General features: G+C 37.6%; 1 protein-coding gene across 3 annotated transcripts in view; it reads right to left on the reverse strand.

The window, feature by feature from the left end:
* The window catches only part of DNM3 (dynamin 3), a gene marked incomplete at both ends in the record, with an annotated part of 179496 nt that overhangs the window by 51923 nt on the left and 101889 nt on the right, over window positions 1–25684 (reverse strand). For all 3 annotated transcript variants that reach the window (XM_080622830.1, XM_080622829.1, XM_080622828.1), the window contains 2 exons: window positions 3870–3981; window positions 15543–15652. In XM_080622830.1, coding sequence (XP_080478956.1) covers window positions 3870–3981; window positions 15543–15652 — 222 coding nt within the window. The remainder of the gene's footprint in view (window positions 1–3869; window positions 3982–15542; window positions 15653–25684) is intronic.

A 25684-nucleotide genomic window follows, 5' to 3' on the forward strand; every position in this document is an offset into this window, starting at 1 on the left:
CTTGAGAGAAGATACAAAAGGATTTTGTAAAAGGACAAACAACTTACTTTGTTGTTCCCCTTCGCAGCAAGGAGGAAAGAGGGGGAAAAGAAATGTTAAATACATTAATTTTTACATGCATTCAGTCTAACTTGTACAATTCTGGAAACAGCTCATACCAAATGAGGAACTGACTCAATGAACATTCCCTGAAACCTTCAGTTAGACAGCTTCCAGGGGAGCACAGGACATTTGCAAAGGATCGAAAACATTCGGCAAAGTTGTAAATTCACGGTTTTTTCAAAATTTCCTCTCTACACAAACACTCTGATTCCGCTTTTGCTTCCATTAGTGTAAAACGGGAGCAGATCCTGGGAAGCTGGTGAATACTAACACAAGGGAGAAGAAAACGAGATATGAAATGATCTAGGGGTCGGATGAAAGCCAGAGGGATTTTCATGCACTAGTAATACTGAACTTCTAGTATGCAAAGCAAGCCACCAAACATGTCTGCTTAGCCTTTAATGACAGCCACTCCCTACGACGTGCCAATGAATGGAAAGTTTATGATCCAGCGCCTTTTAAAAACCAAATATTGAACTTTTAGTTTAGTAATAAAAATAAGGAGGAGATGGCATTAGGGGACAGAGGAAAGGAATGGATGGTGCTAGCAAGTAAAGTGTGTAGATCAAATTACGACAAACATCTGTGATTTTTTTCTGAATTGTGAGTTTTGCCACAAGCTGGCATGAACAATGTATATATTATATAGTGGGAAGTCAGCCAAAATAAACACCAGCCTACAGCTGAAAAATATAGTCTGGAAAGGTTAGTCACAAAGTTATAGTCATTTTTTTTAAAAAGGAGGGTTTTTTTGATGCATCAGCCCAGAAACCCAGCAATAAAGTCAGCTGGAAAATGGATATTCCATTTCAAAGTGAATTGGCCACAGTGTGATTTATATCAAGCAAGCTGACTTGCATATGGGTTGAAAAAATAAAAACACTGATTCACTGCTATCTCGGTGGCTGTCAAAGCCCACGTCCTGACAAAAGCATATCTCCTGGAGGAAAGAGATGACTTGGCAAGCTGCAGAAGTATTCAGGGCTCATAGAGCAACACTGAGGAGTGATTAAAGATAGTTAACAAGAGAGTGAATATATAAACGTGAGTGTGCATCCCCATGTGCTCAAAGCAGGCAAAATGAAGTGAGGAAATGGAGAAATGGTGAGTTGTTTAGCGAAAAATAAAAACTAAAATGCAACAGCATTGGACTTAGCTTACAGGATTAAATCAGTAATAGAAACTTCACATTAGCGTCAGTAAGTACTGAGCCCCATTTCCACTGTAATCACACAATTTTAAGTAGCATTCCAAAAAAAAAAAGAACAGAAAAATTAATATTTTTAGTTCAAAGATTTGCCCCTGGTGAGAATTCAGAACAAATCTCTAATTCACTGACAAAGTTCTACTTTTCCTGTCACTGCAGAAGGAACCCAACTAGGGGCAACTGAGTTGGGTTTTACATCAATGGCTTGTATGCAAGCAGCAGAATTGTTAATGAAAGCACACAGCTTAGCTTTCAAATTCCAGGCTGTGCGCACTGCTCTGGCAGTTACAGAAAGCAGGCCAGCTTCACCATTGCAGTACTCCAGGTTTACAGCACTATTAATCTATTTTTCATTTCTAAGCAGCAATTTTTCTACTTCTGGTGCCAAAGTCTTGGATACTCAAAGTTCCCAGCTGTGACATGCACATGAAAAAGAGTGAGAAGGTCAGTCTGGGAAGGGGCTAGAGTACCTCTTTGCCATTTTAACTCTGGGATCACAAAGCTGTGGGGAAGCACTGAAGAAAATGCGAGTTGCTGCCATTTCCTGGCAGTCTCTCTGACAAAAAAACCATGGTCTCTAAGTCTTTGAAGCAGAATGAAAGACTGAATGCGTGCCTCTAAAACTATTTTATTTTGTCAGGGGAAGGTGTGACACTGTGGAGTACGCACAGGATTTTAATGAAATGGTGATGATTTTTATTTAGGTTTCACTGGAACTTCTAAGGTACCCTGGGCCTTGGAGCTTTCACTTTGTAAATTCAAAACCTTAACAGTAGACCTGCAGTGCACATTTGGACCTCTAGTCCTGCAGAAACAAAGTGCTTTGCAAGACTAGAGTAGGATCAGGCATCTTTCCTGAAGAGCTTGATAGACTACTGGGTGAATTTCAAACTACAGGGGGTTGGAACAATAATAGTCACTCTTTTTGTAATGTAAAGATAATTCCAGCTCAAAGAAGAACTGAATTTTGACTCCTGTCTACTTCTGTCTTTCAAGGAAGTCTCTCATCTTCTATCTAAGACTCCCTTGATAGACCATCTTTAAACAAAATCTAGAATTCTTTATAAACATATTTTGAATTCAAAATATTTTTAGGGGGAAGGGAGAGACAGGAAGACTGAAGAGGTGTTTAGAATCCAACTAATCCATCTTGTTTAAAAATAAAATAAAAGATATATGAGTAGGATAAGCATGTCACAGAATGCAAGATTAAACCAGAGGAAGCAACAGGCTTTTTTGACATCATTATGAAAACCTGAGCAAGGAAAATAAACCACAAAACAATACAGTATTTTGTCCCTAGTAATTAATTAGGTAACCTCTTGTAACTAATCCTTGTAAAATTACTTTTGATGTCTTAGGTAGGAAGTAATCTACTGACACCGGCAACATACTCAAGAGTCACCAAATTTTATATATTTTTTTAAGGTAAAGTCTCAGATACCTGGTAGGTCTCCTGCTAAATCTGTATTTGAACTATTCTTAAAAAAAAAATCAGCATTCTTATCATCATCAATGTTTAGTCCTGGAGAATCCAGCAGTTCAATAAGTCTCTGATTTATCTGTTAATGGTAGCCTTGAAACTTGTTATGAAGAGACAAAGCTGGGGGTTGTTTGCTAAATAGCAGCCAGAGAACATACAGATAGAATTATACAGGAAGCCATGGAGGTATCACAAGAGAAATACGAGGAAGAGAAAGGTGAAGACATACAAGACAGCACAAGACCCTGGACTCAAGGAACCTGGCCTTCCAATGGAAAACAAGCAGAGAGAAGAACAAATTCCATCAAAATCAAAGCACCATTTCTAAAACCAGATTTTCCACTGAAGGAATCTAGTGGACCAGCAGACTTACTGAAGAAAGGTGCACCATGCATTACAAAAACTTTCAAAAGCTCAAATGACAGGTATTTTTGCTAGTCAGCCTTGTTTCTGGATACATCTCCTGAATCACTCAGTTGATACTAAATATTAAAATAACTAAGTCCAAAAAATATGAAATGGTAGTTGGGTATATTCCATTTCCTTACTTTCTGTCTTTTATGTTAAATTAATAAAGGCTTTTATCCACTTCAATTTGCTCCACATGACAATTAGCTGAGTAAAACTGCCTTTGGAAAGGTTTAGCATGCATTTCATACACAAAAAACATGCAGTAAATCAGTAAAATAAATATACATGATTGCCTGGAATGCTTCTGTCAGTTCTGTAACACAGAGCTTGAGGGAATAAACTCTTCAAAGCACATCTTTACCTTAGAAGACATTATCAGAAAGAACGAAGCTCCAGAAACCCCAAATTACTCAACTTTCACTAAACAGGTCCAACAAAAAACATTTATGATTTTGGAAGGATCGGTTTGTTTGGGTTTTTTTTTAATATTGAGGTTTGACTCACAAATTTATCTTAAAATATTTCAAAATAACCACAGAAGAGTACAACGAAAAGGCTAGCATTTCTTGAGATATTTGCAGACACTGTGTTTTCCCAGATGATACGATTGTTCCTTCTGACTCAAACAGAGCAGCTACGGGAAAGCTAGTAAGCTATTGAACTTACTGAGGATTTATCAGGATAGACACCGGCTCGTAGCAGAGATGCCTTCCAGCTATCCACCTCCTCTTGGGAGTCACAGGCTAGCTCAAGGAAACGGTAATCCTTGTAAACATTCCTAGAACAAAGAGCACCACATTGTAAAACTAGCATTTTACTACTCTGTATCATGCACACAGCATTTTAAATTAAAAATCCTTTGGGGTCAGAAATTACTTGGTAATCGTTTTAGACAACAGAGTTTATGGGATAGGTACTTGTTTAATAATTACACAGAGTGCTTGGAAGTATCTTAGAATGCTACAGCACAGCTCTGGAAATAATAATCATCTGAAGGCACCATGAAACTACTTCAAATCAATTTTCCAGCTTTTTCCAAAATTGAGCACTTTTAGGAAAACAACACTGTGGTGATGCAGAGGGCAAACACATAAGATACGCCATCAAAACTGCGTGTCTCATGACTACTGCTGTAAGTAATAAATATCAAAATAATTAATGATGCAACTTTTCCCATGTTAAATCCTTAAATCCTTTCAGTGCATTATATACTTTTTCTTTTTCTTTTTAGACATCAGTAAAAGGGGAAAGAAAACAATGATAATCATGTATTTTAAATAAACTACACAACCTCTGATGTCTGCCTTCGTAGTAAAAAAAATAGGGACATAGTTGATAACACTTCTTGCAGATAATTCACGTAATTAGTAGGGAATCACTTAATGGAAGAAGAGAGAAAGGAGGAAAAATACGTATGTAGGAAGGTGGTACTTGTAAACTCTCCAGTAAACAGAACAGATTTTCCCCTTACAGTTTAGCCATTAGTTTTTTAATTCAAATTCTACATACAGACCAGATTGTTGTACATTTGTCAGCCAACAGTCTTTTTAGGAAAGGCCACAAGCTTAGCTGACAAAAGTTAGGAAACCACATTTTGATAGATCTTAACATTTACACAAGAATCGATCTTCCATCACAACCAGACTGTTTTCGTTCCTTAGCAAGCCATGTAGAAGGGGGAGTGGGAGTAGGGAATGGGGATGATGGAGATTACTTCACTTTCAAAGACACCAATGACAAGGGGTCCTTTGGTTTCATTATGCAACCCCAGAGGTAACTTCTCCCACATATTTTGAGGGGGAAAAAATATGAATACACTATAGAACCAGGAAGTAAAGCTATTATTATCATTGTCTAGACAAATTTCTTTAGCATTCAGGGACTGGTGGGATTTCACTGTCACACTGCCAGAATACAACCAACTTGATGTAATTCCCACTCACAGAAGTGCATCTCCCTTACCAACAATGTCACCAGACATTTCCTAGCCTTGCTTTTTAGGGGTAGTCTCAGGAAGCAGATAGAAAACAGGTAGAATAATTGTAATTGAACAGTAAGCATTCACGCCGAGCATGAAGTAGCCATGACATCTAATCATTAAATTATGAGCCATGAAACCACAGTATGGCAACAAGAGTATACCCACCTCTGAATAGAGGGAAATCAGGTATTTTTAGCAGGCTTATATATCATGTTCAAAACTGAAAAGGATAAAGGACATACTCAGATTTCCTTAAGTCAGTGACATAATTCTCACCCATTTCAATGCCTACATCTGAGCAGCCAGGCACGCATGTTCAGCGCCAGGCCTGCACTACTCCTTGCAAGCATCTGGATCAGAGATGCCACCATAGTGTGCATCAGTGCTGCTCAGGGCAGCACACCAGTGCTTCCTTCCCAAGAGAAACCAGCCTGCAAAGGAACAAAGAGGCACTAAAGGGTTGGATCCCATAGTTCAGGCAAAGGCACTGACCATATGAATGACTGAAAGCTCTATGGGTTTTTTTACTTGATTAGAAATTTAAAATTAAGACCTTTTTTTCCCTGAATCCAAATGTACTAATCCTGTCTTAAAGCAAATAATAGCCTGGATGACCTCCTCAGATGCTGTTATCTTAAACTGACAAAAACACACTTGAATTTTATTAAATTTGCAATATTGTAGAACTCTGAGTCAACATTTACTAAAAATATTTACAAAAATAACTCAATGAAAATAAAAAGGGAAGCCAAACTGAAAGTGCCAGAGAAAAAAAAAAGCTTTAATTGATTCTTAGGAGAAACTTCTAATGAGAGAAGTTTTTTAGCTATTTCAACTAAGCAGCTATAACTTTGAAGAAAGAGGAATCTGAAATGATAAAAGGGTACTCCCAGAAAAGATAACTAACCATGAGCAAATAAAGGCTGTAAAACATAGCAATAGGGAAGTACCAAAAATACGTACCTACAAGAGCAAAACAACATGACACCATCTTGTGAAAACACTTTTTCAGGACTGCCATATTATATATTAAACTTTTTGGTATTTTGTATCTTGGTACATCAAGCTTACTTGTACAAGAAAGGCTTTTTGCCAGCTGCTTTGAACACATAGGAGCTCATTGTCCTGCATTCCTGTCTCTGTATCAAGACTTTTCGTAGGTCTAGGGACAGCTTATGGCTAAGCAGCTGATATCTCCAGCTTTCCAAGGCCCCCCTCCCTGTAGTATCTGAGAGCTCCATTATTTTAGTGTAGGAATCTTACCCCACCATCACAAATTACATCAGTTTAAGCATACGCGAGGAACTGAAGGACATATATACTGAACCTGGACTTGTAGGAAGCTTACAGTAGGGTAGGTAAATGGATGCCTGCCACACAAATCAGCTGCCTTGCTACTAGACTTCGTTTGCCTTTCTTCCAGAAAGACAGACTGGCATAGGAACTTTACAAAGGAAAAAGCCAAAGTAACTTCTGAAAAGAGTGTGTCCTTGTCCTTTTTCTGTTACTAGCATTATCTTACAAAAACGCATTAACATGTTTTACTCATTAGGAATCCACTGGCGTCTCACGGAAAGCTGTAAAAATGTTCTTGAAAACAATTCAGATTTTCTGGTTTGTTCTGTCTTCCACTTTTTAAAAATTCTGAAGATATCAGCACACAACCAGTTACTACTCAATCCTCACCTACTTACTCCGCATGGAATATAGTGAGATCATGTTCTCATTGTCATCTTTATGGCAGGGATATTATGCATCAAAGAGAATTATATAATGCAGGATACCCAGAAGCAGAAAGGTGAACTCTGAACAATACAGGCATTTGATATTCAAGCATCTTTAACTCTAAGGGACTGTAGTAACTACGCAGTCACAATAACTGGGAACATACCTAAAACACAATTTGCATGCAACATTTCTCTTGAATATTTAACATTTTTGAAATGTGAACATATGAACAGGTAAGCTGTGTGTAAAGTTATATGCATATACCACATCCACCTATGCTGCTTCCTCTTGTAGGGTCTTGTAATTGTAATTTAATATCCTGCATAGAACATGAAAATGTATCTATAGTGCCATTACTGGAAATTAACATAATATTTTTTTCCAGAGTGAAAAATATGAAAGGTTACCATTTGTTACCTGCAGATTGTATTACACTCTAGATAAATAAACCTCAAGAGCTGTATTCCAGAAAAAAACCCACAACATACTTGTTAATGAAGATGAACAGACAATTGGACTAAAAGCATAATTTCTAATTCCAGACTGGTTCCACACTCAGGACACACCTTCTCTGTGCCAGGACCACTATTTGAAAGTCCAGCAGATACCCAGCTATAACTTTGCTTATCTTACAACCTCTTCACTTTACCTTTGTTTCCAACGTACTGGATTCCTTTTCTCCATATATTTCAGGTCCTAAAGTGAACTTTCTAATCCAGAAATAAATAATACATAATAACTTTCTAATCCATTAAATAGGCATTTCTTTAAGCCTTCCCACAATGGAAGAATCCTAACATGAAAATGCAGGAATGGAGTAAGGTATTTGGAGTAAGTGTACAAGAGGAAACAGAAAAGCACCAGATAAATTTGGCGACTGAGCTCAGCTGTGAGTTACTGAGAATCCTGTTCCACTAGTCTTGAAGCCTGGGCTGTCAACATTGCATAGAGAAGGCTTGATTGCCTGTAAAACAGCAGAACTAAACAATTCGGGACCAACAGGTGAATAACACACAACTGAAAGTCACAGAGAAAGGACTTTCTAGTTGCCTGCTACAGTGGATGCACATCTACTGCAGCTGCACCGCAAAACTGCTTGCTACGTGAACAAATTTAACTGCTAGACCTCAATATGTATAGTATCTTTTGCAATTTCTTAATACTAAGATAGGGTTAAATATTTACCTGCAACAAACCTGGAAATATTTTAAGTGCAACTCCTGTAGACACATTACAAACCCAGTTAATATACATGCATATATATTAATGCATATCCACAAATTAACCATAGCTGTAGACAGTTTTTAGAGTGAGTTGGATGTGGAACATTTCAGTAGAAAATGTACTGTATATCCATATCATTTTTTTATATATAGATAAAATGCAAACCAAGATTAAACGAAGATGCATTTATTCTTGCCAACATGGGAGGAGACAGAACAGCAATTACAGAGCAAAAATAGGAGTAAAATTTTTAGAATTATGCTTATAAGTCACTTTAATACTCCCAAGAACACGAAACCACATTTAACTTCAGCAGTTGCACTGAAACGAGTGAAGCTACTCACAGACTGAAAAAATCTTCTTCTACAGGGATTTCAAACAACTTTGCTTATGATCTCAAATAATTTTTGGTAAACATTTGATCTTTTTATTAGGATGCAAGCAAATTAAAATGAACATTAGGAATCTAGAAACAAATGAAGAGGAGCCCCATTTTATTATATCATAAACAGAAAAACCCCAAACAAACAAACAAAAAAATCAATTCTTGGATATTTTATTTGATTGCAATTTAAATAATACAGTATATGGGTTTCATAAGTAGACACCTAAAATAAAAAAGGGAGAAAACAGAATCCAGATACTCCATGCATAATCGGGAAAAATAATATTGGATGAAACTCTATGTTCTCTATTTAATCAGCCTCCAACTCTACTATATACACTCTGCTTATTCAACCTTAGTCTTAGTCTACCATTTTAGACACCTGTAATTCCACAATGGCTGTTTGAAGACATGCATTATTCTTCATATAAGAAACCTGTACTAGAGGCACTGCAAATCATATATTTTAAAGAAACAAAAATGACCATCTGCTCTGAATTAACAGCAATCACTAGCATTTTCTATCAAGGCATGCCATTTCAGATCAGTCTAATGTGAATGCTAATTAAAATTAATTACATATGTCTCTGAAGATTTTTTCCTTAATATCCATAAAGCCAAAGAGACAATCTCTGAAACAATGTCATGAAATAATAGCACTTTTACCAACTAATTCATATAAGTGGTCTTCTGGAAGTGTAAGGATCTTTTCAAGTTCATACATACAAATACAGATAAAGAACCAAACAATTTTAACTTTAAGGTGAAAGTTAACAGAAGATACGCTGATCAGTATATAGCCAAGCCTTGAAAATGTAGTATCTAGAGTTCTATATGTAATCCAGAACAGAAATGCAGCCAAAGCTAACATCACATAGGCCAAAATCCGCAGTAGTAACTGGCACTAAAATATTCCATAACTCCCTGGAGAAGAAGGTTTGATGCTTTTCGTGGTGATAGATGGAAGCCTGTTTTGGAACCTGCCTTGGGGCCACACAGGCGCTAAAGCTGCTCACAGCTGTCAGTCCCTCATCACTGGAGAGAGCATGGCTTCTGCTCCAGTCCTGTGCTTCCCTGTGTGGGGCACAAGGACCCAGACCTTGCTGGGTCACAGCAAGTACGCAAGGTGAAGACGTCTTGCAGACTAAATCAAGTTTATCAGCCATGACTTAGCCTATGCTTACAATACCCATGTCTCTCGTAGGTGTCACTAATGTTTCAGATCCCACACAGTCAATTAAGGAATTTTCTTAAATGTGATAGTTACACTGTATGAAGGTGTAGGTTTACACTGCTGTTTCCTTTCCTTGAGAATCCCTTTTTGCTCAGTAATACCAGTTTTAAATCTCAACACCTGCACACCTATCCACCATACCATGCTTTATTTATCATAGAAAGAATTCTTGTCAATAATGACAAAAAGGAAATATTCCAGGAAAAAAAAAAAAAAAAAAAACCAAACCACACCAAACTTTTTTTTTTCTTTATATTTTTTTTTGTATGGAATGGACTTGGGGGATAAAGGCTAGTTATGCCTTGGATTTGTGTAGTTTTTCCATTCTTAAATATTGTACTCACCAGCATCTTGGAAATTTTTTTCAAATATTCGCAGCTTTTTTCTGGATTAAATTTGTGGTGTTTTTTAATTAAATATATTCTCATTCTTCCCTTTCTAACAGAGAGGGCTCTGAATAGCTTACAGTCCAGCTCTTCCTGGGGCTTAGCTTTCTGAGTAATTCAGAAACAGTAACTAAACATACATCTCATCTCAGGCTTTCTCCTTCAGCCTGGCTTCCATCCAACACCTCCTCTGACCCAGTCTCCTTTCACTAGTTCCCTTTATTTTGGCTCTTGCCCAATTTCCCTTATATATGGATAGCAGTTAACCAATTCCTGTCCATAAGAAGAAATGGAGTACTTAGAGCTGTAACACATCTGGGGTCCTAGAGAAGACTTCTAGAACATCACTCAGCGAACATCATGAACCCAACATTAATACTGTAATACCTTCCACTTAGCAGACATAGTGCACTTTCCTGGGTCCTACCAGACAGCACAGTTCTTGTGCAATGTGATTCCTGACAGTCAGAGTGTACTCATGAGTCAGTAGCTAAAATTTATCATCTGGCAGTTCTATTTCCAGTCCTATTGTGCGCCCTCAAAACTTCCATTTGATTGCTATCCTCTTGACATTCATCTGTTTCTCACATTAGGGATCATTTCTACAATGACCCTGTCCCACTGTCCCTGACAGTCAGCTCTCAAGCAGGGACAGTAGGTTCTGCCACACTGCTTCTTGATTATTGAGGAGCATTCAGCTCTTAGAAACCTATTCTTGTGAAGGCAAACAGGAACAATTTTGTGCTCTGAATTTGCAAACATCCCCTTTTCTCACAGAGGTGAGAAAAGCAACTCTATTATTCAGTTTCATCTGGATCCTGGTTGGGCAGAAAAGTAAAAGACATGAAGACTTGGTGGGATCTTCCTCTGCAAGGAAGGGAGAATTTCACACACTGGTTCTGCTTCTTTGGCTCCAAGGAAAGGAATGAGTCTGAAGAGGAACAGAACTCAAGAAGCACTTCAGCATAACCCCAAAAATATTTACTTAGTAGAATCTCTTCTCCCATGGGGGAAAAAAAAAAAAAAAAAAAAAAAAAAAAAGAAGTCCACCAAAAAAAACCAACCCCACACACAAAAAAACAAAGAATTGGAGAAGAGGTGGAAAGGAAGCTACTTCTCCACTTGTAGCAAAAAAATGCAGCTTACTCATCATTCCTTCCTTAATTAAAAGAGAAGCAGCATCTAGATGGAGTTGTAATACAGTAATACAATTTATTGACCCATAAATCAGAAAAAAGTGCAACTACTCTACTGCAAAGGCAAAGGGTTACTTTAGAATAACACAGAATCTAGGGAAGTAGTGCCATGTGGATGATCTAGTTAACTGGGCAAGACCATTAAAAAAGAATGACTGTTTACCCTTCCTAATTTGAGAAAGAGGGAGATATGGGACTGTAGCGTAGATCTTAAAGAGAGGCACATTTAAGACTACAGTTCTTGTTCCAGACTAAAGCACTAAGCTAAAAGAAAAAGCACCAATCAGTGAATTTTTTTTACAGGGAATACATGAGAAAGAGGCAAAGTGTTTGGAATGAAATCCCAGAAGGAAAGTACGCTTTCTTGGATGAGCAGAATTTGTTTTGTTTTTTTCTTGAGCTCTGCACAAGAGTCTTACACACTCATCAATGAGGACATCACAGGTTAATCTACTTCATGTAAGCACAGGCACTGACAAAATACTCTCACCTCCATTCTTAACTCTGCTAAGAAAGTCAGTCAGTGGCTACATCTCCACAACTTCACATTATGTTCTACAGCAGTACTACAAATATTAGGGGGTTTCCTACATTATAATTATTTTCAAAAATTCGATATCTTTTCCAATCTAAAAGACTTGCCAGCACTTTATTGTGGAGGAGAAAAGGATAGTTAACACAAAAGAGCACTCACATTCTTGACACCTTTAGGTTTAGACACATACTGCTTGACCCTATAGCTCAACTTCAGTTGCATAAAGGCAGACTCATGTAGATGGACACAGCCAGAAGTGATCTAGGAGTCAAAGGGCACTCACTCTAATATACTTTTGTTTAATATCTAACACTAGATATTAAAACAAAAAATATCTAGTGCTAGATATTGAAACAAAGTAAGCTAGAGTAAGTAAAGCTAAATAAACTAAAGTAAGTAACCTAGGTATACTAGAGGAGTCCTCCTCCAAAGGTATTCCAACATGTCTATAAATCAAGTAGATGGGCCCATTCAAATGCTTTAAATAAATTTCTGAGTTTGCTGAAAAACAAAACTCACCCCAAATTCTTTAAGCAATACTACATCTATTTCACTCCAAGAGTTTTCTAGATTTTTCTCCTTTAAAAAAAAAAATTAATTACAAAGTAACAGGAAAAGAATTTAATTATGTCACAATGTAGCCTTTTCATAAACATACAATTATGTTCATTTCATGAGAATTTATCTTCACTGTGAAATCAATCGTCACAGTCTCCACTTACTATACATTACCAAGTCACATTTGATTCCTGTCAGAGAACTGTTGACTTCTGCAGTAAATCAAAATGACAGATACCATTCCTTTCCTTCTGCATCTATCCCCAAGCCTCAGCTAATTCAAGATGGTTTTTCCTTCTATACAGTGAAATGAGCAGTTTCCTGGTAACTATATTTCAGAACTGGAAAGGTTTTCATAAATGGAAAAAATGCAGTGTATAATCCAGGAAACTATTGAAATGTACAGTATCAAAAACATATGGCTGTAGCAAATACCTATGCAGTGAGAGGCTAGGAACGAAAAAGAGACAAGCCTATTAAAATTCTCCTAAAGGGATTTTGCTTGAAAACTAAAATACTCTAATTGAACATTAAGATATGCTGCAGACTGGTGGGGAGGGAAGAGGGAGGAGAGATACAGAATAATCTCCATGCTATCATGGAAGCTGGAATATATAATTTTGCCTTTGTTCTTTAATGATCTACATCTTAAATAGCAAAATGGTTCCATAGCCAGAACCTTGAGTGGGCAAACTCAGAAAGAGAAAGCTGATTTCTGTCTCAATTACTAAGGTTTTTAATAATAATAATAATAATAAACAAACAAAAACACACACACAAAACAACCACTTCTCTTCATCCCCCCTCAAAAAAAAAAAAAAAGGGAAAAAAACCAGAAACTAAGTTTTACATGAATATTGAAAAAGAAGCCATATTCACACACACCCCCCCCATTCAGAATCATAAGTAAGATAAAGTAAAACAACGACAAGACTTCTTATTTCAACAGATCTTTACCAATTCCCTGTTTCAGTTTCCCTAAGAATCTGGGACAGGGAACACAGTCCCCAGTTGAGGGCCAGGTCACTTTACTCAAGCCCCAGTATTCCTGATTCTGCTGACACAACCTACGAATTTAGGAAACTGTGGAAAGTGATACTAAATGTGTTTTGGGGGAAAAAAAAAAAAAAAAAAAAAAAACAACAAAAACCAACCAAAAACCAAAAGAAAACAACTTTCAAAAACCAGCAGGCAAGTTTTTAAAACTAAAAAAAAAAAAATCAGCTGTTTTATAGTAGCAGAGGAATGGCTGTTGTGGTTAGAATTCAATAAATATCTCTTCAAGAAAAACTTCTGCCTCCTTTTAAGCTGGAAGAGTCCATAAACAGCCTCTCCCAAGGCAAAGGTATTTTGCTGTCTTATCACTGTGCTGTCATGCCTCAACATGCCTATATAGTTATAAAGACGTTTTTAGAGCAGCTTCAGATGCTGGAGGGTAGACTCACAGCCCAAATGGGCAGGGGTATTACAGACATGGCAAACATTTTAGACATTTGATCTTGAAATCCTTGCTGTCCAGTGTGTATGAAGACCCAGTGAAAATATGAACATGCAGCTATATTACACCCAAATAAATCTCAAACTTCCCAACAGAAATTCATCTTCTCTTGGATTTTCACAGCAGTTCAGTGATTAAGATTATGAAAATATTCAAAACCATTAGCCAAAACACAGGAGGAACAATAAGTTGAAATTAACAGATTTCTTATGGAAGGAACTTAACATGTACAGCTCATATCAAGTCACCAGAACAAAGCTTTCTTTCTTGATTGATGTAACTGCAATGTTGGGATGTTTCACACGTATCTATAGCAGAATAATCAAAATTACATTAGTTGCCAGTATGTGAAGATCATTTATGTTTTTAAAAACGTTACAAGTTTTTCAAAGCTTTTTTCTGTGCTCCCAAAATGCAAGTGGTCAAGTGTTTGAAATTTTATTCCCAGCAAGTATGTGTGTGACATACTTTCAAAGGGCATCTCCTGGCAGACAGTGTCCACATGAAGGCTAGCTGAGATGTCAGCAGATGTAGGCAAAGCCTTCATGTAGTTCAGAGCAAGACTCACATTGCATCCTCACGTTTCTGAGACCAGAGAAACTTGACAGCCCAGAAATCCTGTGCTTTGCTTTTGTTTTGTGGGAGGGAGGGACATTCCTTACCTCTGAAAGGGCTATTTCTGGCCAGTTCAGGAGCAACAGCTGGCTCTGCAGAGAGCCACATCCAGCCCTCATCATCTTGAACATCATCTATTGCCAAGTTTTGGTGATGCAAGGGGGGAGTGGGAGTGAAGCAGAAGAGAAGGACAAAACAAGGGCATCTATCCATGCTACCACTGCAATTTACTTTACTTGTTTTTTTCTGACAAGGAACTTAGAGAAATGGCACCTTATCTGCTGAAATGCAATTCCACTGAATCAGCTGCAAATGCATCTCTTCAGAAAAAAAAAAAAAAAAAGAAAAAAAAATTTACAGGTCACTTGTATGTCTCTAAGTGTTGTCATGTTTCCTTATTTGTGCACAGTAGTTTGAATAGGCTGTGCATCAGAAGTAGGCTGCCATAGAATACCTACATCACTTAAATCAGAGGATGGAGCTTGAAAAGTGTGAAGCAAACAGCATAAAGCAAAGAGCCTATTAGTTAGGGAAGCAGAGGAATATCATTTGTTCTCCATTCAGCAGTATTTAAATGCAAACAAACAATAGACTGATTCCAAATATTACAGAGAAGCAAGATTTTTCACTGGAGAAAGTGAGAAGCAATGACACTTTTGTGATTTACACCAGCTGAATTTGGTCACAAGGTACAGAAGTCATGAATGTTTTGGCAAGCCTAGGTGATTGCCAAACAAAACAAAAATACGATCAGGAGATGATTATTCAGCCATACAGAACTAGATGACTAATCATGGAGCAGTTTCACCCTGAGTGGCTAGCAGGACAATAACCTTTCATTCTACGTTTATGCAACTGCAAAACAGCAGATAAATCAAGAGTATCAAGATCTTTATTCACTCAGCATAGTGGAAATACCACAACTGCACTCCCAGTTATTAAAATGTTCAGATAGATACATTTTTATGGCAGTATCTGCACAATAGCACATTTTCTTACCTCTGCTCTGTGTTAAACAATGCAAAGATATGTTTGCTAGACATGAAGCTCTTTTCAACATCTCGCACTTTCAAGTTGTCCAAAGGAAGCATATACTTCTTCTCTTTTTCCTAGAAAAGAAACAGATTAAAACAACACTATATGAGAAATCTCAAATAAACACGATTTCAGCAAACTCTGTTTAGTTGGTAATGACTTCAGTACACTTATTATCATAAGGGTATATTCAAAATTGAAATGTCTGTTTATCTTTCATAGGCATACCTGCAACAGAAATGAAGCCTGAATTCCCATCCTGTTTTTCACTGACCCATTTAAAACATTTCCCAGTTAAAAAAAAAAAAAACAAACCAATAACAAAAAAACCCCTCTCTCAAATACACAAGCATCTAAATTTATTATTATTCATTCCCCTGAATTATAATTAGAAAATAGTCAAACTTGACTCAAATGAAACTGCCTAATTAATACAAAACTCTTCTTTCATGTCTGTGGACATAAAAATAATCTCTATCTACAATTACTATTATTATTTATGGGTAGCATTTGATTACCCCACCATAAATTTTCATTATTCCAATGGAAAATACAAAAATCATACAAATCAATCAAAATCATACTATCATTGAGGTTTTATATATACTGTATGCAAACCAAACCAGACTCTAATCTAACCAGCTTATTTCTTCAAACAGAACAAATGATCTATTCACTTTTGCTGTAGCCAACTCCTTTTGCATTTTCATCACAACTCTAATTTAGAGCACAATCACTATAAATTCACCTTTTCTAGGTTTCTTGCTTCTTATCACTTCAGATTAAGGATTAGTTACACTCTCAGGCTACTTTCTGATGTCAGAACAAAACAGCCCTGAGATTATTAGCCATTTCCATTCTGCTAAACTTCCTGAATTCCTTGTACTGATGCATAAACCAGGGCAAACCTCTCCATTTTGCTTTGCAAACACATCTGATGCTAAGTAGATGCGATCCAAAGACAAGAGGGGCAACACATGCATCCTCATACCCCAATACTTTTTTTCTGCATCACGATACAATTGCTGGCAAAAGTACATAGTACAGAGTTTAACACTATGAAGGTACTGTTAAGGCTGCTGCCATTACTATAGCAGCAATGGAGTGGGGAAATACTTACACGCTGGAATTTGTGCAGCGGATACCAAATGGGGAATTTTGCTACCCAGTGACTCTACGGAAGTTCAATAAATCACCAAAGTTGGAAAGCTCAGGATTCCTTCACAGTCCCTTATCTGCCAACATGGAGCAATATTGTCCATCATATTTGAAAATTCATGGCAGTCAGGTGAAGCTCCCGATGACTGGAAAAAAGGGAAATATAACCCCCATTTTCAAGAAGGGGAAAATGGATGACCCAGGGAACTACAGACCAGTCAGTCTCACCTCTGTGCCTGGCAAAATCTTGGAGCAGATTCTCCTGGCAGGCATGTTAAGGCAGATGAAAACAAGGAGGTGCTTGGTGACAGCGAGAATGGCTTCACTAAGGGGAAATCCTGCCTGACCAATTTGGTGGCCTTCTATGATTGGGTTATGAACCTGATGGACAGGGGTAGAGCAGTTGATGTCATCTACCTGGACCTGTGCAAAGCATTCGACACTGTCCTGCATGACATCCTTGTCTCTAAATTGGAGAGACATCAATTTGATGGATGGACCACTCAGTAGATAAAGGACCGGCTGGATGGCCGCACGAAAAGAGTTGTGGTTAAGGGCTCAATGTCCAACTGGAGACTGGTAAAGAGTGGTGTCCCTCAGGGATCGGTGTTGGAACTGGTCTTGTTCAACATCTTTGTCGGTCACATGGACAGTGGGATTGAGTGCGCCCTCAGCAAGTTTGCCGATGACACCAAACTGATGACTGATTGCTCGCTGTCAAGCCATCAGAACTAGCTGTGAACTCTAGCACCCATTGCAATTGCTGGAGAATTGTGAACTGGGACATCAGTTATGGTGTTTGGCTCAAGGAAGAAGTATGCATGTGATGATAGTTTATTGTATGCCATATAACAGGACAAAAGGGACAAACCAAATTGGGACTAATTTTTCTCAATACATACTTCCTAGAAGAAATAGACAGAAGTAACTTCCACTCCACAGAACTGGAAGAAGTCCTAGCTAGTCTGAGATGTGTGTAACTGTGAAGGCAGATGGTAACTCAACTTGGCTAAGCTTCAGCAGATTGCAAAACTAAACTGGATGAGAACATACCTAAGAGTGGAACTACAAAAATACAGTGACGTGTGCAACAATGGCTCATTTTCCTAGACAGCTTCATAACAGGCCCCAGTAGAGGAAAAAGCATATTTCAAAGGCCCTTCTGGAAAAGCATGCTTTCTACTGTCTTGTTTTGTTGAATACAAAAGTTGTCAAATCCAGACTGGAAGTACTATAGAAAAAGTGCCTGATGGATTTTAAAACTGCCTTAGTTTAACAATCCCAGAAATTATTGCCCACAAAAGATCATACATATTTATATTCATCATGCTCTCATCTAACAATTCTCATGTAGTCTAGTTCTGTGCCAGTCAGTAGCTAGTTATCACCATTCAGATCTATATTCTGCTTCCAGGGAATATATACTCTCTGAACTGCTGGGGTTCTCCCTGAAGGAAGAGTATAGTATCATGCATTCAGTAAGTATTACCACTGGGATAAATAAAACTAAACAAAGTAAATTCTCAATTTACCAATAAAAAGTAAATAAATCATGGCAAACAAAACTAAAGAACTTACAGATATTTATGTATAAAAATTAGAAATACTGTCCTCTAATACTGATTTTTATTGATATAGTCTATTTTGATATTATAAACTTATGCTCTAAATAGTTCTGGTAGCATTTAAAAATTAGGTAGCATTGTGTCAGTTTTGGTGCCATGACAGTGACATACACTTTGAAAAGTATCGTAGGATATGAAGTCAGGAGAATACATATTAAACTTTGTATTAAAGGCAATTTTTTTTTCAGTTGAAAGCTGGACTGCCTGGTAATGTAAGATACTTTGTTTTCCATTTCAAACGTTTAAGACAGCCTCTATATATTAAAAAAAAATCTTTTAGGCAGAAATATCAATGTTGTTTAGTCCATCTCAACTAAGAAAAAAACTAGATAAGCTTAATTTGTATTCTTTAAAAGTTATCTTTCACTATTACAGAATATGCTCATAAAGATTTACTATTCGATTACCAGAAATTTATGAAGTTTCTGATGAAGTATTTGTTCTGACAGACGCTATTTACTGACAAACCAAGCAACCACAGATGAATAAAAATAGAAACTGATGAAAAAACTATACTAAGAATCTGATTGTCTAAACAAAAAATCCACAAGCAGGAAACTTTTATAAATGTTTGATGCCAAACTGTGAGAGTGTTTCTTCTGTAGCCACCAGGAGAAAGGAAATGCTCACTGAAAGCCAAGTGGTTGGTATTTATTTACGTGGCCTCCTACTCACATGCAGTTTCCAAGGAAGGGAAATCGTAAGGGTGCCTATGCTTGAAGCTAACAGAGACGGCATGTCACATATGAGAAATCAGACCTAAATACTGCTTAATTTCAGGAGAAAAGTATTACTGCAATATTAAAGCGAGGCAGCAAAACCCACAGCAACGTTCCTCCCCTCCACACCCCCAAAGCAACAAGGAAAAAGATACATACAAATGGAGCATGAGCTAATTCAACAGCAGATGAGCCCAACATAATTTTAGACTTAGCTCAATTAATATTATGTTATGGAAGAGTTAAAAAAGCTCCAGACAGGACAATCTGACATGTTTCCTATCCTGTGAGACACTGACAATGAAAGAAACAGGGTATGTATGAAGCCTGGGAGGAATGGGGCTAGGCACACTTCTACAAGTGACGACATGCACATAACTGGGGGTCCAATTTGTCCCCCTCAGCATTTGTTCTTTTTTATTTATAGATTTTTATTTTTATAATGGAGCAGAGAATTTAAGTGTGACATGAGGGGAAAAACCAGCACATGCTGATCTCATTTAGAGACTTTGCCTCTCTTTTTCCTATACACACTAGAGGAGAAGGAAAAAGTGGGAGGCAGCATGGCCCATTCCTGTCTCTGTGACATGAAAAAAAATCCCCATAATGCACCTTAGAAAAACAAACCAAACCTGCTAGCCTGGGGAGGCCTTTCCACCCTTGAGACGATGTTTCACCACTCGTGGGCATAAGTAGCACTCACATCCTTAATGGACTAGTTCTGTTCTCTGACAGGCGAGTAAGCTGCCAGGAACTGACAGCATGATGTAAATATGCCATATTACAACTGCCCCTTCCTTATGCAGTGTTTAAATGTACTAAAAATAAATACTGCTGAAGTTCAAAATGGTACAAGGGATGCAAAAAATACAACAGCAAGGTCTCAGACAGCACTTGCAAAGTAATGAACTTCATTTCATTTTCAGCCTGAGGCAGAAATCATTCTCTGCTTTTGGAACTTTGCAGGCTCCATTTGAACAGCAGAAGAATAAACCCTGGACACAATGTCAGCTAACTGGATTATAAGGGGAACAGAAATCCTTTGCTACATAGAAAAGAGACTGTTAAATTATTTCAGCTTCTTTCAGTTATCAAAAGTGATTCTCACTTTTATTTGTCACTTCAAGATGGCTGCTGTGCAAAAGCAGCATGCAGAACAAACTCTACTCCACGTTTTGTATCCTGAGAAAGAGAAGCAAAATCTATGCAGGACAATTCCAAATACATGATGCTCAGATTCTGAAGGGCAAGTTTGACCCTGAGTGTTGAGCTAGTCAACACTTTCAGCTGTCACAAGGAATCGAGCCAGTCTGCTCACCACTTCGTTATGCTGTTTAGAACACCAGTTTCCAACCGGAGGGTCATGACAGTAGCCAAAATGTGTCTATATCAATTGTGGGGACCACAAGTCCAAGAAATCAAGCTCACAACTGGAAGTGCAGGCCACACTGAAAAAGTGGGAACAAAGGCTGGTTTACAGGAGGATTCATTCTGTGCATCATTTGTACTGAAAGTACAACTCTCAAGAGTAATTACTGCACACTGATCGCAAATATAGGTAGCCATTAAATGACTCTTCTATTAGTATTACACGTTAGCAAGTATTGGGCATTAATGGGGCAAAATAGTGAAATCATAAACTGAGCAAGGACAGTTTGAATTAAAGTTTGGGAACAGCAAATAGAAAGATAGGCACTTATGCCTCTCAACTAGATTTCCAGACTGACACTGTACTACTCTCTGTATTCGCTTCCACATTGGTAGCTCAGGTCTAATGCTTCCCTGACTCACAGGCATCATGCTAGACCTTGTCTCTGCAAGCAGCTAGTAACGGCAGGGCATCATTAAGGTATCCTGAATTCAGGGTATTAAAATGTGTAGGTGGAACACTAAAGCTGAGCAAAGCAGTTAAGCAGTGAGGCAGAAAACAATACCGAAGTGAAGATGTTCTACAGTAGTGTACTATTTTAGATGGCTGGATCACTACCCTCATTTTAGAGACAGAAATAGACACAAGAAGCAGTGGCTTGTGAACCTGCTGAGCCTGAGCAATCTATATTAAAGAAAGCAAGAAGAGAGAGAAAAACCAAAATGTATGGAAATGCTGGTGGTGAGCTGAAACTATGCCTGTTTACTCCTGAAAAGGAAAGGCTCAGATTTATTTACACCTTGAAGCTACTCTCACTGCCAGTATAGAATTCTGTCAGTGCAGAACAGCCTATTCTGGTGACATTTGATGCAAATGCAAACTACTAAGATGCCTTATCTGAACTTTTATAGTATATAAATCAATATCCAAAAGTTAACCATATTCTAACTTTAAATATACCCAAGAGAACTTTACTGTATTCCTATTTCAGTTTATGTTTCACTCTCAGTTTAGAAAGCCACATAGCACCTTCAGAATAGTCTCGGCTTTACCACATTTGATTTAAAGCATACTCTGAAGAATGAAGCATGAGATACTTACTATTACTGTAAACTTTTGAAGAAAAACAAAGCAAGTTATTTTATTATAGACAACCTAGCAATGTGGGATTCAGGCCTGAACATGCTCCTGAGTACAGCTGTGAAAAACATAAATTGTAAATTGTCTATAAAGTTAAAAAGGAGCTGCTTTAACAGAAAAACAATGCATGCATAAACATTTTAACATTTTTATGAAAAGAATACTTAATGAGTTGCAGATGAGAAGAGCATGCTTCTTCCACCTATGTACCTCTCCCTCCAGTCTTCTACAATCAACTCCTACATAGCTTTAGCTGTTGATGAGAAAGCATTGAAGCCAAGCAATTTTCCAAGAATTTTCTTTTACCTCTGAAACCAGATTCAAACCACCATAGACTCAGATTCTTCAATAAAGCCAGCCACATGGGCATCAGGAAGCACTCTCACATGTACAGGTGATTCTCTATGTGCTCAAGGGAAAGTTTTCGCACAAAAACTTTGAGGAAAAAATGAAAAAACATTGTCTCACTTCCAGAGACACTTCCACAGACAGGTGGATTACACCCCCATGTTGCACTACAATTTTCCTTCCTGCTTCACTCTCACCGTGTGCCAGGAAAACTTTAGTTGTGCTATACCACAAAGGATGTACACTGCCTGGAGGCAATTTTATTACATGGATCAATATTGACAAGAATAATTCAGTATGACATACTAGAGATAGATAGATAGATAGATAGATAGATAGATAGATAGATAGATAGATAGGTAATTAAACACCAACAAAGACACAGAAGAATCATTATGCAGCATTTGAGAGAGAGAATTCTAAGAAAATGCTAAAGAACAAAAAGAGAGCTCCAAATTGAAAATCTCAGTACAAAAATGTAACAACAGGCAATAAGGCAGACCGTCAGAAGAAAGGAGCACAATGCAGAGACCATAAATACCAAATCTTCAATAGAATCTGCAGCTGAAAAACAGGTCTGATGAAATAACCAAGCTCTTCCAGGTTTGAGTTACATATTTAGATTTTGCACTTGTAATACCTTTTCCATGCAGTTATGTGTACTCCTGCACTTCCATTTTTTTCCCAGTCTATTGGTAACTTATCTTACAACATATTGTTAAAAAAATTCAAATGGCTTGTTATATCTCTGGTGTTTCTTCTGAATTCAACTATGGGATTAAACATGATGCTAATGTTAAATCAGTAGTTAGTCTGGTCTTGTCATTCATTTTAATGTGTTATTAATTTACCAGAGTGTTTTTCTCTTGTAAGAACTAGAATTATAGTCATTTCTGCACTTTCTTTCTGCAGAAACTTCTTCAGGAATAGAACCACAAGGCTTCACAACTCTGTATTTGAAATACTTCATCTTTTTCAGAAATGGTTACTGTTGTCTTTTTTAGAGTTTACTATCCTGCTACATTTCAAGACTTCGCAGAAAGCCACCAATACTACATGACAGTGTAATAAGTCTCTCCATCATTATTTGGTAGCACAGCTATCCAACTTTGAGGGTTTACAGGGTGCTGAAGCTGCAGCTTGCATTTATACAGCACACACCAAAGCAGAACCTCACAATCTACCTGCTCAGAGCTGGGCAGCCCTGAATACCACCTTCTGCTTGCATGGAGGAGAGAATGGCCACAGCACACAACAGTGGACAACCAGAATCCTTGGGGAATACTGAGTGATGAGCAACCAAGCTGGCCCTTAAGTCAGAGTTAACTGACGCACCAAGCATTGTTGCTGCCTGCGTAGCAGTCTTCGTGTTACTGTACCTAGATAAACAGCTTTTCCATCACCCATTTCTCATTTCCCTCAATAATGAGAGGTAGCTATGCAGGCATCTCATTGTATTAGTGCAGAGCCTGAATGGCTAGATTAAAAATAAAATAAAACCCCAGTTATTTCACTGGAACTCCCTGTGCCTTTCATGATCAGTGTGTCAAACAGAAGTGTAATAGTTTCTGGAATATATAACAAATTCAACATGATTTAAGTTTGCCCCTCTTCAAAAGAGGTGTTTATTATCACAAGTAGAAGGGCTGGTCTTTCATTGGTCTGTGCTGTGGGGATGTACTGTCAGTAAAAGGATCAATCTGAGAAAGGGCCTGATGAAGAGGAAATCTCTGGTTAGCTCCTATTAGTTAGAATCTTGAAAGGTCATTTTGAATTTGGGAAATCTTGCCTGGGAAAGAAGCCAGCAATTCCTCTGAACTGAAGTGGTGCTAGCATTTAAAATTGAGAGAAAGCCCCGACTGATGAACCAGTTGACAGTCTGGAAAACTTCTGCTGAACGCATTTAGTAGCTGCTCTGAAGGTAGAGGGGGAGAAAAAAAAAGAATCCTTTGACCTTTTTATCCCTTGCAATGAAGCCTGCTTATGACTGCTTGTTTTTCTCTACTGCTGCTCAAGTTTTTATTTTTTACCCTTCACCTACTACAGATCATCCAACAACCACAATGGTTTATGGGAGCAGGATGAAGGGCTTTGGTGCAGTATCCCTGTGCTGGCAGAGGTCTCAGAGTGACAATGACATACTAGTTCCTGGGAGATCTGGCTTTTCATTCATACTGTTTACAATTTTGCTTATTTCACATGTGTATAAAAATACTTTTTTATATATGTACACATTTTGAAAAAAACCAAACCAAAACAAAATCTGAAGAATAAAAACCAAAAACAACAACAAAACAAAAAAACCCTAATAAGTTTAATTGTATTTTCAGCTTCCTGGTCTCCCTTAACTTGCGTATAAAAAGAAAGCCTCTCATTTATAAGCCTTCTGAAATTCCTTGGTAGATACACGAAGAAGATATACCTTTGCAATAGTACCCTTGTTTTTTGCTGGAAGGGCATTTCTTAAAACTCTTTAAGCTTTTGAATGCATTTTATTTTCTATAAAATGAACCCAAGAAAAGCTCAAACTCAGGAAGCCACTAGATACTTTTCTTTGGATACCTACTGAAGTATATGGAGAGACACTAGATCCTTTGTGTGTACGCGTGCATGTGTGTGGAAAAAAACGTCTTTCTCACTGAAATCAAAATGATAAATATGCAATTACATAATTATGTAAAAAAAATTAAGCAGGATTTTCCTGAGGCGACACATATGTCTCTGCAAGACTCCTGAAGATGCAACAAAATACACACAAATTAGTTCATGTCTTTTATGCTGCCCTACTTGCTTGTTATCATTAAAAGCTTTCAGACAGTAATCAATTTCACTGTGGTAGAGAGATTACTGCAAAATGCATTAAGAAGTTCACGCCTGTGGCAATGGTCACTGAAAATATTTTGGAAATCATCCCAGAATTATAAGACTTTTTCCAGACATCCGAGAGAAACTCTGCTGTGACAGAGCTTCTGGTGTCAAGACTTCCCCTCACCACCTCTCCTTTTTTTATAGCAGCATTTTTTGAAAGGTACATTTCAACTTTCTTCCTTTTTTTTTTTTTTTTTTTATTAGCAATCCAAGATATTTGGGTCATGGAAAACACTAACTTCTGAGACAACTGTCTGAAGAGATCTCCCCCCTTGGTCTACGTAAAATGTATAAATATACTCTGGCTTCCTAATTTCAAAGAAATACTGTTGATTTATAACAAAAGAGTGAGAAAGCCACCCACTTACTCTACCATAACAACATATCGGGGGGGGGGGGGGTTGGGGGGGGTGTTTGTAAAATAAGTAGCCCTGGGGATGTCCCTATGTTAAATAAACAAAGAAAATTAAATACATCTTAATCATCAAGCAGTATTTCTACTTTATATCAAGGATGTTACCTTCAAATGCTAAATAATATATACCATCCAATGTTCAAGAGAGTGAGTTTTGAAATGTGTCTCAGAATTTGACAAAAGATATCCTAAATTAATTATGATGATGTGTAGGAAAACCTGCAACCCTCTGCCTTTGGAAATTAATAGCTATTAGATTGATGCATCCTTAGAAACATTCATCAGGGAAACTGTTTCCATGAAACTGTCACAGACTGAAACACTCTTGAAACTCTTAGCCAAAGTTGTTCCTCAAACTGACCTTAAATTGCCTCTAGACTGTAATCCTCTAAATACAGAACTCACTTCTCAGTGTACATCATCTGCCCCAGTAAGTACTTGAACACAAGTGGGGATGGAAGACT

This window comes from Psittacula echo (genome assembly GCF_963264785.1).
Source record: "Psittacula echo genome assembly, chromosome: 7".
Taxonomy (NCBI): Eukaryota; Metazoa; Chordata; class Aves; order Psittaciformes; family Psittacidae; genus Psittacula; species Psittacula echo.